The following is a 15386-nucleotide window of genomic DNA, read 5'->3' on the forward strand; positions in this document are numbered from 1 at the left end:
AAGCACATAAAGTAGATGTTTGGTTGACATTACACGATAGAAGATAGATAGGAACTTTATTCATTCCCTTGGGGAATTTCAAGAATATACAAACATAAAACCAAATAAATTACCAGATGCAATTAGTTGAATTGTAGCTTGTTCACTTAAGTGTTGTGTTACAGTGGCACTTTTCTCTTCTGCAGTCTAATGTTGGTATTAAACATACATTGAAATCACAGTTATATCATAATTAGATCAGCATGTCGTACTTCATGTGAACAATATAAAGAGACAGAACAGCCACAAAGTCATGCTAACATGTCTTTACTGAACTCAGATCATTAGACTGCATGTAAATACACAATAAAAACATACGAGCCGAAGCTGGAGGGGCCAGAAACACTTGATAAAGTTTATATGGAAGCAGGAATCATGGCCGCCGCTATGTGAGCATAGCATCGAGCTGGACATGTGCATCATTATGAAGAGATTCATCTTATTAGAAATGTGTTTTGTGCTTGATCAACACGACACGTTTACATAGACATAATTAAGATGAATGAACCAGGAAATTACATTGTTTAATAAGTTAAACTGCTCAATGAGAGGACCTGAAGTTGTAGGAGACGTGGAATGAAACATCAGGTGAGTGAGCTGAGGCTTCTGTCCTTGCAGTGCTGAGCCAAAGGACAAAGTCAGCCAAGTGCTGCTGTTTCTTCATGCTTTCATTCGAGCCAAACGATTACAGGAAGTCGAGAAAAAAACCCAACAGTGAGTAATTCATAATTAAATCAGAGCCAAAACTTAGTATCAATTGGCCTGAACACTGCCACACTCTGTGACCAGGCTGAGGAGAGAGGAGGCCATCTGAGGATGCTCTTACCCCCCAAACCCTCTGAACCAAGCCTGAACCCCCAAACCCCTTAAATATTTCAACTGGTTTTAATCTTAGAAACCTGTTAGTTTATGTTATCAATGACCTCGGGCTAACTTTGGCTGTCATGTGAAGAAGAAAGGACCTCACAGTTCCATCAGTAGAAGTTGACGTTTGAACCTGATTCTCATGATGTTTCAGACTCCTTATCCAACAACTATTCAATTTCAAAAGTCATTTTCATGTGACATGGATCCCCCCGCTGCAGTAAAGTCATCCCTGCACACACACACACACACATACTTTGGGACTACAACTAACATCTAATTGCAACTGATCTGAAAATCTCTTGGTCCACATTATTATGAGATCTAAAACAAACCCTAATATTGAGCGGTTACTGTGGAGCTGTAGACTCCTGCTTCAAACGTTTGGCTTTCTTTAAAAACGTAAAACACACCCAGTTAGAGATCCAGACCACGTATAACAGACACACTCTGTATCTACGCAGACATAAACACCATCAGAAGTCACAACTTTGCAGCAACACAAGGTGCCAGAAAGAAGAACTTCACAATGGAACAGTAACATGATCCCAGGAACGAGGTCATACACAACAACAGCAGTACAATGCATAATAATAATAATATACAATATATACTTTATGTCTGTGAGACCTATGTAGGGGTTGGGCTTTGAGGTCAGCTGCACCCATCCAGTTTACGTAGGTCAGAGGTCAAAATCCAACTTCTCCAGGGTCTGGACCGAGTCCTGACAGCTGGTTAGCTGCTATCAATGTTAGCTGCTTCCACAATTCATTGCTGAAATGGGAAAGCAATGAGGTTCTGTAGAAGGACGACTGGAGTGTCACTGAGCATGAGGTGAGAGCCGCTGCAGCAGAAGTGGAGTTTCTCACACGCAGCAAAACGTTAACTGTCTCTGCAGATGCCACCTTAAGGAGAGTGGAGGAAGAAGAGGCGTGAGTGATGAAGCTTGGATCAAACCTTTCCACAAAACAGAAAGAAATAAGTCCAAATGTATCCCACTGGACAGTTTGATTGTATCTTGTGGGTTAAATGCTGTTTCAGCGTTTTATCGGCCCAAGTTATGGTTCCCAACGGGAGTTTGGGACTACGAATGTCTGAAGATGGAACAAAATGACCCATAACACATTTGGAGTAAAGTTGAATGGTGAACTCACTGAGGATGCTACGTTTGCACAGAGGACAGGTGTGATGCAAGAGCAGCCAGGGGTCCACACAGTCTCTGTGGTACTCATGGAGGCAGGGCAGCACCCGCAGACACTGAGACACACAACAAACAACACATGAGACACCTGGACATCATCTTTATATCAAGATCATCATCATCATCTATGTGTGCTCTCAGTTAACGTTTGATCTGACTGTGTGTGCATTCACTGATTCATCTCCAGCACAGCCCAGAATCGCTCCTTTTTAACTTAACCTAAAATGCCCCAGGATGGTTAATCGTCAAGAAACTGGACTGTGCTTGGTTCTAAAAGCTTAAAGATGTTCGCCTCTCATCTGAGGCGCTTCTTCTGTTCTGACTGACAGGCAGGGATTCACAGGATTTAACCTCTGTGGGGTCGTTGGTACTCCTGATCAGTCCTCCTGGCTGCTGTAACGATGGTCGTCCTTTCTGGTTTAACACAGTGTTCGTGTGTGGTTGTTTAATCTCCTGGGAAGGATGAAAGAACAGCACTGTGTGTGTGTGTGTGTGTGTGTGTGTGTGTGTGTGTGTGTGTGTGTGTGTGTGTGTGTGTGTGTGTGTGTGTGTGTGTGTGTGTGTGTGTGTGTGTGTGTGTGTGTGTGTGTGTGTGTGTGTGTGTGTGTGTGTGTGTGTGTGTGTGTGTGTGTGTGTGTGTGTGTGGCTCATGTATACTTGGATATGGAGGCTTACAACCAAGTCCAGTTGTCTGAGAATTACACTTCCTTGGACTGGATGACCTGGATGACAGAGCCACTGAGGAATTGAGGTTTGTTTTGGTAGAAAAGGTGTTTTTGGACAGACATTGTTCCAGTGCAGTGCCTGTGTCATCACACATTGTGTTGCCGACCTTTTTGTTGACTTTTTATTCGCACACTTGCTCCGAAATAAAGTCTACAGTTCACACACAGTTTTAGTCCGGTATGCAGGTAAGCAGCACACACACTGTCCAGCCCTGTTTCAGTTAACAGTTTTTATTTCTCCTCTTGGTAAACACATTTTCCAAGTCCTTGACTTTTCTATGACCTCATATTACCGAGACACATCCAATGTTGTGGCGTTCCTGTTATCTGGCGTTTCCTGCACTGTGACTTCGAAGCAGAACATTCAAATATAAACTCTTGTGTTTCCTCTCTGCTCCATGACTCTTCTGGGTTTTTCATGGCCGTGCAAAAGGTCCATGGAACATGAATGGTCCATCTTTAATCAGCTCTCCAAATCCACGAATGAGCCTTTATTGCTACATTAGGCTGCAGGTGATTTAGCTTTCAAAGAACAACACCGGACCTGGAGACGCTTCAGAACTCAGGATCCTTTATTGCAGTCAAATAATATTTAAAAAATGAGGTGCAAGTGATTGTAATTAGATTTGTACGTGATGTTAAAGTGACAGTGCTCCACTTTAGCCTGCAGAGTGCAGCTGGGATTGTTTGGTGTGATTCCTGACCTGGTTGTTGTTAAATGGCTCCAGACAGACAGCACAGTTGTCCATCTCTATCAGCTGGGCTGTGTCACACCAGGGTTTGGGTTTCCTGTATGTTTTTGTCTTCAGGGAGGACATTTTCTCCAGAATGTCCTGTTTATGTAGTAACTGCAACACACAGCACAAGGACACACAGGTTTAAGCTTTATCTGTAGCATCATACCACTTCGGTTGAATAGATACGATTAGATCTAATGAGGGAAAGACTAATCTCATATGTACGTTACTTTGGAGTTGGTGTTAAATACGCAAAAGTTAAAATTTTGAAAAATCTATTCATTATTGGCCCTTCCTTAATTCAATAGTCATAATTCAATAGATCCCGAGCTTCAATCATTTACGTCCCCATGTTCAATATAATTACGGGTTCAAAGTTCACTGCATGTCCTATTTTATATTCCAACTTAGATTCTTATTCATTAATTTGATTAATAAATGTCCCGTTTATTTGTAATCGTTTGTCTGTGTACATTTCTTAAGGTAGAGAACTAAAGGTCAATGACACACAGAGGTCACTTCTCCTGGTGTGAGACTGATTTGATTGAACTGCTTTAAGAATTGGGTTTGATGAATTTCCTCCCACATGTATTAATGACTGTGCCCATAGGGAGGTGGTGGGTTTAGATTCTATGATTTGTGGTTCTAGATGTATAGACCAAAGTGTTAAAGTGGTTATTGCAGCACAACCATCAGGCCTAAACTTGAATGAATTCTTATCTGGCTCATGTCCAACTTGCCCCCCAAGTTTCATTGAAATCCATCATCAATGTTTTAAGATATCCAGCTAACAGATATAAGGTGTAATGACTCAGGTACCTCTAAGTCATCATTCAGCTGGTGGTCGTGGTTGTGCCAGCGAGCCTGAACTATGACCCCAGTGCTGAGGATCAGAGCCACCAGCAGAACCGTGTCCCACAGCTGCTGCAGGTATTTCTGGAAACACACAGACGTACACATGTGAGTGACACAGACACTCCTTGGTAATGTAAGTGGTGTGTGCTGTGATCAATCTGTGCTCCTCCCCCCCCACCTGAACCTGAGAGTTGCTCTCTCCAGTACAGATGACTCCCTGCCATTCTCCATAGCGGCCGCCTCTGGAGCGCCCACAGCTGGACCACAGTGTGAGGGTGGCTCCCTGTCAGAGAAACATGCAGACCGTCATGTGTTCATCAACCAATAGATGGAGCTGATAACTCAGAAACACACTGCCAGCTGAGCTCACCAAGGTGTCCTGTAGAATGGTCTTATAAGTGATTTTTGCGGTTGCATGAAGGCCCCTGTGCAGAGATCAACTATCAGTCAAAGTGCAAAGAAAGCTCACTTAGACTTCTGTTCAGTCGTATTAAGGTGACAAGGATGTGAGTATACATGATGTGTCTCCTTCTCTGTCTCTGAAAGGACATGTATTAGCTGGAGGAGGGGAGGATGTTTGTGTCTGAATTTAATTGTTTTTGTAAAGGATGTCTTGGTTGACAGCTCTTAACCTTTTCCACCGACAAGAGTGGAGAATAGAGACTAGTGTACTTAAAGAACGATGAATAACTGAGGTCTATTGATCAACATACGTATTGTTTTGCGTGTTAATCTCACTGTGATCATGGCTGGGAAACATGAATGTGTCAGTGTTAGTGGGTGCTGTTTACCTGAGCAGGACTCCAATAAGCTTGGTGACATTCTCAGATGTCTGGATCACAATGATGGGCTTGGATAAGACCTGAGACAGATCAATCTGCAACAGTAGACGCAAAGAATTCAGAGTTGAAGGCAAATGTCCCTTTTATACCTGGACACTTCTTTTTTTAAATATAATTTCCATTCAATCCATCAATTCTCACAAAGACAATCAAATTAAATTCGAATTTAATCAATTAAGGGAAAACATACTCATGATAGATGGTCTTTGCTTTATTTTTCTTCTACTTAGTATTGGCTGGTTTACCTCACTGACAGTATTTTGATTGAGAGCCAGAATGATCAATGCAGATGCCCCCAGGAACAAGGCTCGTTTCATCTAGAAGAGACACCACAGAGGCTCACACTTAGTCCACTCATGTGTGGGTGCATGTTTCTTATCTGTAGGATAACTGGCATAATGTAGAAAATGTGTGAATCACATCAAGACATTCAATGTTGACAGAGGACTGAAGGTAAGCAGACCAGTAAACAACAAACTACAAAGTTACATCACAAAATAACTCCATATCCATCAAAATGTATTACTTACTTACTTTATTGACCATGTTATCAGTAAAGGACTCTTGGTTCCCTATGGAAGCGTTGCCATCATCTATCTGAACAGGCACCACTGCAATCCACGGCTCCAGCTCCTTCAGTTCATCCGTCTCCTTTTCTTCGCTCAAATGTGGCGCCTCATTCCCAACCTGGAGACATTTATTAATGGTTCTTATGAATTAAGTGCATCAACTACTAAGAAACGAAAAGAAATGACAAGTTGTTGCTTTGTACTCATTTCTGACTGCATAATAAACAAAGATATGAATGATCGTGCAGGCGTCCTGCCTCTCAGCCAATGAGCAGCAGCCCTCCAGCTGGAGAATGGAAGCTGTCAACCATGACAACAAAGACTCACCAGCACCAGCTCTCCCTGCAGGTCCTCTCGCTGCACGGAGCTGCGGCTGCCCTGGTTTGACTCCATCGCTTCCCCCTGGAACAGAGCGCTGGCGACGTCCCGGTGCTCCAGATATACCTCCACCAGGACGACTTGATCCGCGGTGACCAGCAGCCCAGAGCACAGGAGAAGCACCAGCGTTACACAGAGACAGCGCCAACAGGGAGCGGAAGCCATGACACAGACGACAACAACACAGACACAATGCGGCAACTGAACCCTGTTCCAAGTAAATAAACTCAGGTGTCCGCCATCATTGTCGGGGCGCTGCTCAGCGCTGAAATGCTAAATGTAAACAATCGAAAGCAGCTTCCGGTTTTGACAGGAAGACGCGAAGGGCGCAGTCCTTCAAACAGTGACGCCATCTGGCGGAGATTGAGACTAAAATTATTTTTAATGCAAGGGTCGGTAAAGGTAGATAATGTCAGTTTGCTAAAGACGCTAGTGTTTCTAAAGAAAGAAGTTCGTACAATAATTGTATAAATTATTTTACACGCTAAGTCGCACTGTTAGCCAGAGCGCGAGCGGAAGACATTTTACTTTCAGGGCGAAAATTAACGTTTCAAGTTGAAAACATACGCAGCGACCCACTGGTTTGTGCGCGTTACACACGCAAAGTGAGCGTGAAACACCAAGCGGTAAGAAAAAACAATGAAAAAGCTAAATTAATGCTTTGTGACTTCCCTTTTAAGAAAGCTACGTCGGTGTACGGGGGGGATTTTGCGGATAGCGCGCGCGCGCAGGCGGCAGTGTTTAGGTGCTTGATGAAGATGATGATGACAACCTCTGACTGTTCGGCTGAGTCAGGCGGTTGGATACGGGCGGTGCGAGTGACGCGTTTATCTCCACGGACACGCCTTTACTGAGCATTAGCTGTCGGGATCCGGAATTTGTCGCTCCGTGGCTCTCTCTCTCTCTCTCTCTCTCTCTCTCTCTCTCTCTCTCTCCCCCTCTCCCTCTCCCTCAGCGGTTCTCCATCATTTGCTTGCAGAGATGAGCGGAAGAGTCGGAGACCTCAGCGCCAACCAAGCTGAAGCCCTGCAGCAGGTACATCTCAGTGTGACGGCGAGAATAGTTGACTTGTTTTCAGATGGAGGAAGCTCTATGATAGACACAGGCTGACAGGGTGCTAATTCTGTGCAGTCACCATGCTTTGGGTTCCCTTTGTACAAGAATGCATCTGGATAAACAGTTGCTGACCTAACTGTGCTCAAGTTGGGTTTCATCTATAATAGTATCACTGGAATATCCTCATATGTTATGTCATACGTTATGGATACCTGTAGGTTTGTTGTGATGAATTATTCCAGAATTACTTACAATAGGATCCCTTTTGAAGTTTTATTATGAAATACATTTGAGTGTAAATTGATTCCTGCTGATGCTGTGTCTGTTGTAAAGGAAGCATGTGATTAATTTACCATTAAGTCACCAAATTACAAGCTTTGGCCCCATTATGAGGTTCAGGAACACTTCATCTACAAAGAAGCACTCTGTTAGTAGTTAGTACGCACACTGTTTCTTAAGATTGTGTGAACCTCCAGGGCAGCGAAGTGTTAACATGAAAATGAGAAATGTTTATTCCTGAATGCATGCCAGTCTGTGTCATAGCTGTGTGTGTCTGTTTATCTCTCTCTCTCTCTCTCTCTCTCTCTCTCTCTCTCTCTCTCTCTCTCTCTCTCTCTCTCTCTGGATAGTTTCGAGAGAGGATACAAGACATTCTTCCTCAACTTCCTGCACAGCATGACCACTTCCTGTTACGGTGGCTTCGAGGTGACATACAAATCCACAGGCACCTGCCACAATCAAAACAAAACTGATTCTAATCTGAAATCACAGAAAAACTACAAACATGTTCCCTAAACCATGTCCTCTGTGGGCATTTAGAGCTTTGTGACTTTACTCTTTTACATTCATCTAAAGGGGGTAAAGTTCATTGGGGGGCAAATCTCTGCAAAAAGGAGAAGTTGTGGGGGTTTATTACCTAAAACGTGATGACACTTGAAAACTGCATGACAGTTAGGCTGCTGTTAGTCTCAGCAAAAGCGGAAAGCACATGTCTTTCACACAGTGATTACAAAGTCTGTTTGAAAACCACATGAATCTGAATCTGAATCTGTACATGAGCTCTTATTTACTGCGGGTGAGATAAGAAGTCAAGATTAAAGGAGGCCTTCTTATTACCTCTGGAGTGGAGGCATGGCAGTCTGGGTGTAGGCCTAATCCAGATTTAATTATATTCAGGAACACGACAATGGACAGCAGCTTATGTGCCAGCTGTCTGTTGTGCGTCTCAGTTTGTGTATTGTTGTCTTAAGTTGGTCTTCACAGATAACCAATCGTGAACATATGTAGCTTATTCACCGAATTAAAACAATCTGTATACATTAAGACTCAGCCTTGACTTGGTCTGAATGTTACATATACATAAATTGTTGACTTTGAGCCTCTAAACAAAGAGAATGTTACAGATGAGTTTCCCCAGTTTGCACACAATTTAAGCATTTGTTGGGCAATCAACAATTTTTTTTTGTCTGGTTTAAAAGTATTCCTTTACAACCAATACTCACAAGTAAAATTCAGATCAAGCTTGCCACACAGACGGTGTCGGAGTTACAAAGCATCAGCTGACATCTCGTCCATTATGATGTATGATGCCACAGTTTGGTCAGTCAGTAATGTATTCAATCTCACATGTTTTTAAAAACCACAGTATTGACACAAACCGCGTCGTCTCTCTAGTTTTGATGACCACTAAAATCAAATGTTGAGTTTATAATTGTAATACTTAATGATGGTGGTCACTTTAGCTCAATCGATGTTATCTGCTCTCCAGCTGGAAAACATGCTGCACCTTAGCTTTTCCTTCTGAAACTACTTAAGTGGTGTATGAGAGAAGTTTTCTGTGGGTTAAATTCACAGTTTGAAGTCATCTGAATTTGATATGTTGCTCTGATTTGACGCTGTGTTCGTGACAGCATGCATCCTGGTAACGACTCTTTTAACATTTAATATCACAGATGGATGTTTATGCAACTGACATCTTCCTCCCCTTCTCTTGATCCTCAATCTTTTTCAGCCCGAAACTTCAATCTGCAGAAGTCTGAGGCGATGCTGAGAAAGGTATTTCTCCTTCTTTTGTGTGCATTCTCTACCTGCGTGTGTGAAGCTCGTAACAATATCTCTGCAGCATAGATAAATGACAATAAAGTGGAATCTAATCTAATCTAATCTATGATAAATGGACTTTGGTGATGACTCTCTTCAGTGTTCTGTGGATCAGTTTGGAGCAGGTGAAAGTTTAATGGCTGCTAAAGGGAACGTGAGTCACCACAGCACAGAACAAAAGAGATAGACTCAAGAGAAGTCTGTATCTGGAATACTTAAGGGGATTAGAAAATGACAGCAGATAGAATTATAAGCACAATACATAAAGATAACCATAATGTGTAATATAACAATATCGATCTTTTCATGTGGCCGATATATCTTTTCCTAAAACCAATCAGAGAGTTGATTGTGATTTGTAATTATATTGATGGATGATATATTTGATTCATGTTACTTTCATTTGATTGAACTTATAGTCCCCGTTGGTATTTCTCATTATTTACACACGTGCCTGACATTCTTGCACAGAACTACACAACATGAGCCCACCAACCTAACACTGTGCTGACATTAGTGGAGGACAGTACGGGCCTACTGACCTTAACCTTAATCGTTTTGCTAAATCAGCAAAATCCTACTTCTTGTTATCGAGTGGTGGAAGACAGGAAGCATCAGTTTGAGGTGTTGCTCGTGTCAGCTGGGCAGTTTGAACTTTACAGTGTCATTGCATTTTGGTTTACAAATCATTGAGCTGTGTGGTTTTGTTCCAAATGCGTATGAACGACTCACAACCAGGTTACTGATGTTTCCTTACTCCATAGTCTCACAGGAAATGGAGCAGTCCTTCAAATTTCATTGGAAGATATTAAATTTGATTGATGAAATTGGCCTGCACACAGCTCTGTGTGCTCACACAGCTGATCTCCTTCACACTGATGTGACAGGTTTTACTACAAGCTAATGTCAAGCCTCCTCCTCTTGAATCACCACATTGTGCCTGGGCTGATCCATCACACTATAAGCAGACTTAACAACTATAAAGAATGATCCTCAAAGTCATTTTGCTGAAATCATTGTTATTGTTATTGTTATTGTTATTGTTCTTATTGTCTTGTCTTGCAGCATTTGGAGTTCAGGAGACAAATGAAAGTACAAACTATAACCACAGAGTGGCGACCCCCAGAGGTAAATCACTGTTAACCTGTTTAACTATGACAAGCATGCTGCCTGTGTTACATTAAGTATTAGAGACATTGACTTAGAGAACAGAGAGACATTTAGAAAACAAAGTTACATTGTATGTGTATGTATTGTGTGTGTATGTGTGAAACAGTCAACATGAAACTGTCAGCTTCTCAAAGGAAAGGAAATGCCTAACACCAGATAATTATAAGTATAAGGACATGAAGTCTATTGTAATGGGGGCCAGACTGTTCTTCTCATTCTCAGTATGTTACTACTTTATTCTTGTAATATTTAGAAATTCTTGCAGTTCACATCCTGTCTCTTCTCCGTCTCCAGGTGATAGAGAAGTATCTGTCAGGAGGGATGTGCGGTTATGACCGTGAGGGCAGTCCCATCTGGTATGATGTCATCGGACCTATGGATCCTAAGGGCCTTTTCCTGTCTGCCTCCAAGCAAGACTTTATTAAATCCAAAATCAGAGACTGTGAGATGCTTCAGAAGGAATGCAGCCTCCAGTCCCAAAGGGTGAGATTGTTGAGATATTGTAGTGCACATACTGAGAGTGAGATGGTGGTGTGTGTGTGTGTGTGTGTGTGTGTGGCACGGTGCTGTTTGTAGAGTCTGACAGCGGCAGGAAAGAAGGACCTGCTGTATGAGAAGCAGCCTGTCACTGAAGGAGCTGCTCAGTGCTGTCAAGGTGTCCAGCATGAGGTGGGACAGATTCTCCATCAGGATAGGATAGGATAGGTTAGCTATCATTCTCCTTTCTCCTTTGTACCACCGCATTGACTGGCTTTCTTAATAAATCCAGTTAGTTCAGTCTTTTAATGTCCACTGTCGAGATGACGCTGGCCTTCGCAGACCACAGCCAAGCAGCTGGCTGATGCCTGGAGTCATTAGTCAAAAGCAGATAGTTTGCTCTTTCCTTCTTTGTACAGAGAAATTGAGTTGTCCATCCAGTCCAGTTTGTTATTCAGGTGAGCACCCAGGTACTCAGTCACCATCCCGATGTCCATTCCCCGGTCAGAGAAGAGAAGATGCCTCTGTGGAAATCCACCACCAGGAATTTGTTTGTCTTCCTGCATTGATCTGAAGGCGATTCCACCGACACCAACCCAGGCAGATTAGACTTCAGTATCTGTTGTTGTGTTGTTATGGTTGGCTACGCATTGGAAATAGATGTTGGCAATACACAATACACATGAATGAGATACTAGGAGAGACTAATAAAACAAATACATTGTCTAATTTATTTTATGGTATTTTGACGAGTGACTACATTTTGAATTACACTCACTATGATATTTTAGTGGTTGAAAATAATAACAAATACATTTTAGCATTTTGGGAACAACAGATGTTTCCCTCTCCCTTATGTGTGCCTGACATCTCAGTATCCAGGTGTTGTGCTGGTCTCAGGCCTCCATGGGGCCCTGCTGATGTTTATTCTCATACTGTTTAAACTCAGGTTACTCAGGATTTGACGTGGTTGAAATGTTGTTTGCCAACGTGTCCTTGTCCTTCTGTCCTGTAGCTGGGGAGGAATGTGGAGTCAGTCACCATGATCTACGACGTTGAAGGCCTGGGTCTGAAACACTTACTGAAGCCTGCCATCGAAACATACGGAGAGGTACCCACACTCGTGCATACACACCTGGCAAAACAAAGACTGGACACACTGCTGAACCAGGTTAATGTGTTCATCTCTAAACTACTTTATCCCTGAGCAGATCCTCCAGATGTTTGAAGCTAACTACCCAGAGGGACTGAAAAGGCTGTTTGTCATTAAAGGTAACTTTTGTCCCGAGCTGTTATGACAGCAGATCACTATGGTGCATACATTTAAGAGATGCCACTTAGGAGGAGAGCTTACTACCTTTTCCCTCCCTACAGCTCCTAAGCTCTTTCCTGTGGCCTACAACCTCGTCAAGCACTTTCTGAGTGAGAACACTCGTCAAAAGATTCTTATACTCGGGGGTAAGTCTCAGCTTCTTTGAGAGTATTCCTCCCAAACATGTGAAGGGCTTTCCTAACGTTCACTTTTATATACAGTTGCTCTTGAAAGTCCTGTAGTATTTTAACAACAATAAATCACATTGAGTTCATGTAAACACTGATAATCCCTGTGGTTAGTGTGTAGATTAAAGTCTATTCTTTGTTCTGTGGTATTACAGCCAACTGGCAGGAGATGTTACTGAAGTACATTGATGCAGAGGAGCTGCCTGCAATCTACGGGGGCAAACTGACAGATCCAGATGGAGACCCCCGCTGTCGGACCAAGGTAAGTCCGTCAGTAATGCCACCCAGGATAACCATAGGTGCTGGTTGTTACTGAAGCCTTGGTTATACTGGGCTAGAGCAGCGCATTCACCTCCACAGCAGGTGAAGACCTTTGAGTGGTGGCACATTTTCCCTTTACAAAACAACTTTTCCATACTTTGCGACAAAAACTTGCATCTTTACCCGGTGTGGTTGATGTCTCGGTCTGGGAGTCCTTGTCCATTTGGTGGTCCCTTGTAATCCCACAGGATTGAGCCTTTAAGAGCTCTGTGGGAACCCACGAGATCTGCAAGTCAACTCTTTCATTCTGAACAATGCAGCATGTGTCCCCCCCCCTGTGCCTAATCATGAAACCTTGGAGGTGTGTGAAGCAACGCTGCAGAGGCCCAGAGCGAGCATTGTAGTGACGTCATACGTGGCTGGCACCCCCTTGTGCTGTAGCAGCAAAGTGAAGTATAGATCTGAGCTTAAGGTGGGCTGATGAGCTTTACAAGAGGAGCATCTATTGCTGTTCAAACTATGATCAGTAGAGACGTACAGCTGATAGATTGAGAGGAACAGAAAGGTGTTATACAGATTGAACTCTTGTACCTTGTACCATCACTCAGAGTAAAGCTGCAGCTTACAAACGTGCTTAAGAGTGTGCAGCAGCTTTAATCCCTGTTGTTGTCACATGGCTACAGTAGTACTGTACTGGACACGAGTGTGATTACAGTCATATTACAGTCAAATCAGCCCTCCTGGAGCATTAAACTGCTTGTTTCTGCTTATTTCACAAAGCTTCTCATCGGTGGAACAAGCAGAAATCTGAATTGCTGTAGTTGCCTTTACATTGTGCAAAATGTGTGTGTGAGTAGTTTTGTAGTAAAGTGTTGCACCCTGTGCTTATGTAGTTGCACAACTGTAGATTTGCTTTGCGAAGAGACCAACTTACAGAGCTGTAAACCTCAATTTAACTGGCAAATGTAGTCACTTGTCAGTTCCCAACCCTTTTCCTTTTCTGTCATTGTGTTATGTTATTATGGAGACAAAGTATGGAAATATAGAGAGGAGTTGTTTGGTTAAACCGGGAAAGTAAAGTGTGACAGAAAAAAACGAAACCAAACAACACAAAGTTTTCTCCGCAAGATTTCAGGACTCAAAGGGACAGGAAGAGGAATCAGAAGCACAAGTAACACAAAAACTGGGGAGAAGTAGCTGTCTTTCTTACAATGCTATTCAAAAACAGAGCAAACTAAAACTACTGACACAACTACTTCAAGACAGGAAGTGTACAAATATAAGGCAAACAATATAATGTTTAAAATGTGCATGACAAGCTCTCAAATGAAACAATGCAAGAGAAGGAAAACCAGAAACTGTGCGGGGCGAGGCAGAGTCAGTAATGAGATCAGGTTCATCTCATTTATCTTCTCTTAATGTTTTCCTTAAAGCATATTTAACAATGTTAGAGTTAAGATGTTACATATGACAAGTAGAAACATCATGTAAACTTGCAGCCATAAATCTGTGATGTACAGTTTGTGACAGATCTGTAACAATGTAAGGTCCCAACAAGCTGCGTCATGCTGACTACTCAGTCAGCTGACCGCTCTGTCTGTGGAGGCACTGACCATAGAGGCAGCTCACTGGGTACTGGGACAGATCTGTTTCAGCTCACAGGGGCAGAGAATGAGCCTTTGATATGTATTTATAGTTATGTGTAAACCAGATACACAGATATTTGAGCTTTTCTGTGTTTATTTGATTGATTGCATAAAAATATGAAATACTATAAGCAGTCGGGGCTCAGTATCAGAGTTAAGCATATTATCTTACTTCCTCTCTGGTTATGCGTGTGTCTCTTTGCTCTCATAGTAGCTTTATATTCTTCACACATGTATGTAACCCTTTGCTCCTCGCTCCTCCTCTGTGAAACATGCTGCATGTGACTGTTCCATCTTGTTCCACTGTCAGCGTGTCTGTGCGCTCACTTCCTCTTTCACGGAGTCACACGCAGCCACAATATGAAAGCTGGACTTCTCCTGCCCTGAGGCTACGCTTTGATGAGCCACTTAGAGCTCTGGGGAGTTGTGACACGTCGCTTTTATTATATTCTGAGATTTAACAGACCAAAGAAATTAAAATGAAATTATTCAAATAATCAAACTTCTACACTCTACATGTTTATTTGTTCTGCTGATGCTTGTAGGTTGTGTAGCTTAACCGCAGAGACGCTTGAGTAGTTATAGTAGTAAAGTAGTTCTGCCCTAACACAGAGGTTCAGTGGTTCTCAAAGTGCTGTGTGTGGCCTCATAGTTTGTTTCAGCAGAGAACTTACGCAATGAAGGTTGTTCTCTTCAGGTATGATTGTAAAACTACTTGAACTGTGTTTATTAAGAAGCCACTCATTCCTGTGTGCACGCTCTCTACTCCAGTCCAGTCCACCTGCACAGCAGTGTTGGCTGGTTGCCTAGGCAGCACCTGGATGGTTCGCTCTGCTCACTGCTACACGGATCACAAAGTTTAAGAACCACTGGACTAGCTTGTCGTGTTCTAGATGAGTAAACTGACTGATTTGTCACCGTCTCCATAGATAAATAATTGGGCCCAAGACAGAGATGAGGATCAAG

At 42.7% G+C, this 15386-nt stretch overlaps 2 protein-coding genes across 5 annotated transcripts in view; one reads left to right on the forward strand and one right to left on the reverse strand.

Annotated features, from left to right (window-relative positions):
• rnf215 (ring finger protein 215) lies at nucleotides 1-6375 on the reverse strand. Of its 3 annotated transcripts, none has more exons than XM_076167407.1 (10): nucleotides 6160-6375; nucleotides 5798-5950; nucleotides 5509-5580; nucleotides 5213-5298; nucleotides 4792-4846; nucleotides 4606-4704; nucleotides 4386-4502; nucleotides 3534-3677; nucleotides 2058-2160; nucleotides 1-1808 (listed from the first exon to the last, which is right to left on the reverse strand). In XM_076167407.1, exons 1-10 carry the CDS (start codon nucleotides 6373-6375, stop codon nucleotides 1786-1788), a joined length of 1068 nt encoding a protein of 355 aa, XP_076023522.1. In that variant the 3' UTR covers nucleotides 1-1785. The 3 variants fall into 3 exon arrangements, with proteins under 3 accessions (XP_076023522.1, XP_076023521.1, XP_076023523.1); XM_076167406.1 differs by having other exon boundaries at nucleotides 2-1808; nucleotides 4600-4704; XM_076167408.1 differs by lacking the exons at nucleotides 1-1808; nucleotides 2058-2160 and adding an exon at nucleotides 2172-3399 and having other exon boundaries at nucleotides 4600-4704.
• Nucleotides 6369-15386, forward strand: part of LOC143013735 (SEC14-like protein 2) — a 13114-nt gene continuing 4096 nt past the window's right edge. The window contains exons 1-10 of one of the 2 annotated variants that reach the window (XM_076167404.1): nucleotides 6369-6427; nucleotides 7166-7245; nucleotides 7896-7971; nucleotides 9278-9321; nucleotides 10432-10494; nucleotides 10831-11019; nucleotides 12029-12124; nucleotides 12225-12285; nucleotides 12388-12471; nucleotides 12669-12775. In XM_076167404.1, coding sequence (XP_076023519.1) covers nucleotides 6403-6427; nucleotides 7166-7245; nucleotides 7896-7971; nucleotides 9278-9321; nucleotides 10432-10494; nucleotides 10831-11019; nucleotides 12029-12124; nucleotides 12225-12285; nucleotides 12388-12471; nucleotides 12669-12775 — 825 coding nt within the window. In that variant the 5' untranslated portion in view covers nucleotides 6369-6402. Of the gene's footprint in view, nucleotides 6428-6510; nucleotides 6837-7165; nucleotides 7246-7895; nucleotides 7972-9277; nucleotides 9322-10431; nucleotides 10495-10830; nucleotides 11020-12028; nucleotides 12125-12224; nucleotides 12286-12387; nucleotides 12472-12668; nucleotides 12776-15386 lie in introns of those variants that run through there. The other variant, XM_076167405.1, reaches the window with a different exon arrangement.

The sequence above is a fragment of the Genypterus blacodes genome, unplaced genomic scaffold (assembly GCF_046128005.1).
Source record: "Genypterus blacodes isolate CSIRO-AG114 ecotype Tasmania unplaced genomic scaffold, CSIRO-AGI_Gbla_v1 ptg000158l_1, whole genome shotgun sequence".
NCBI lineage: Eukaryota > Metazoa > Chordata > Actinopteri > Ophidiiformes > Ophidiidae > Genypterus > Genypterus blacodes.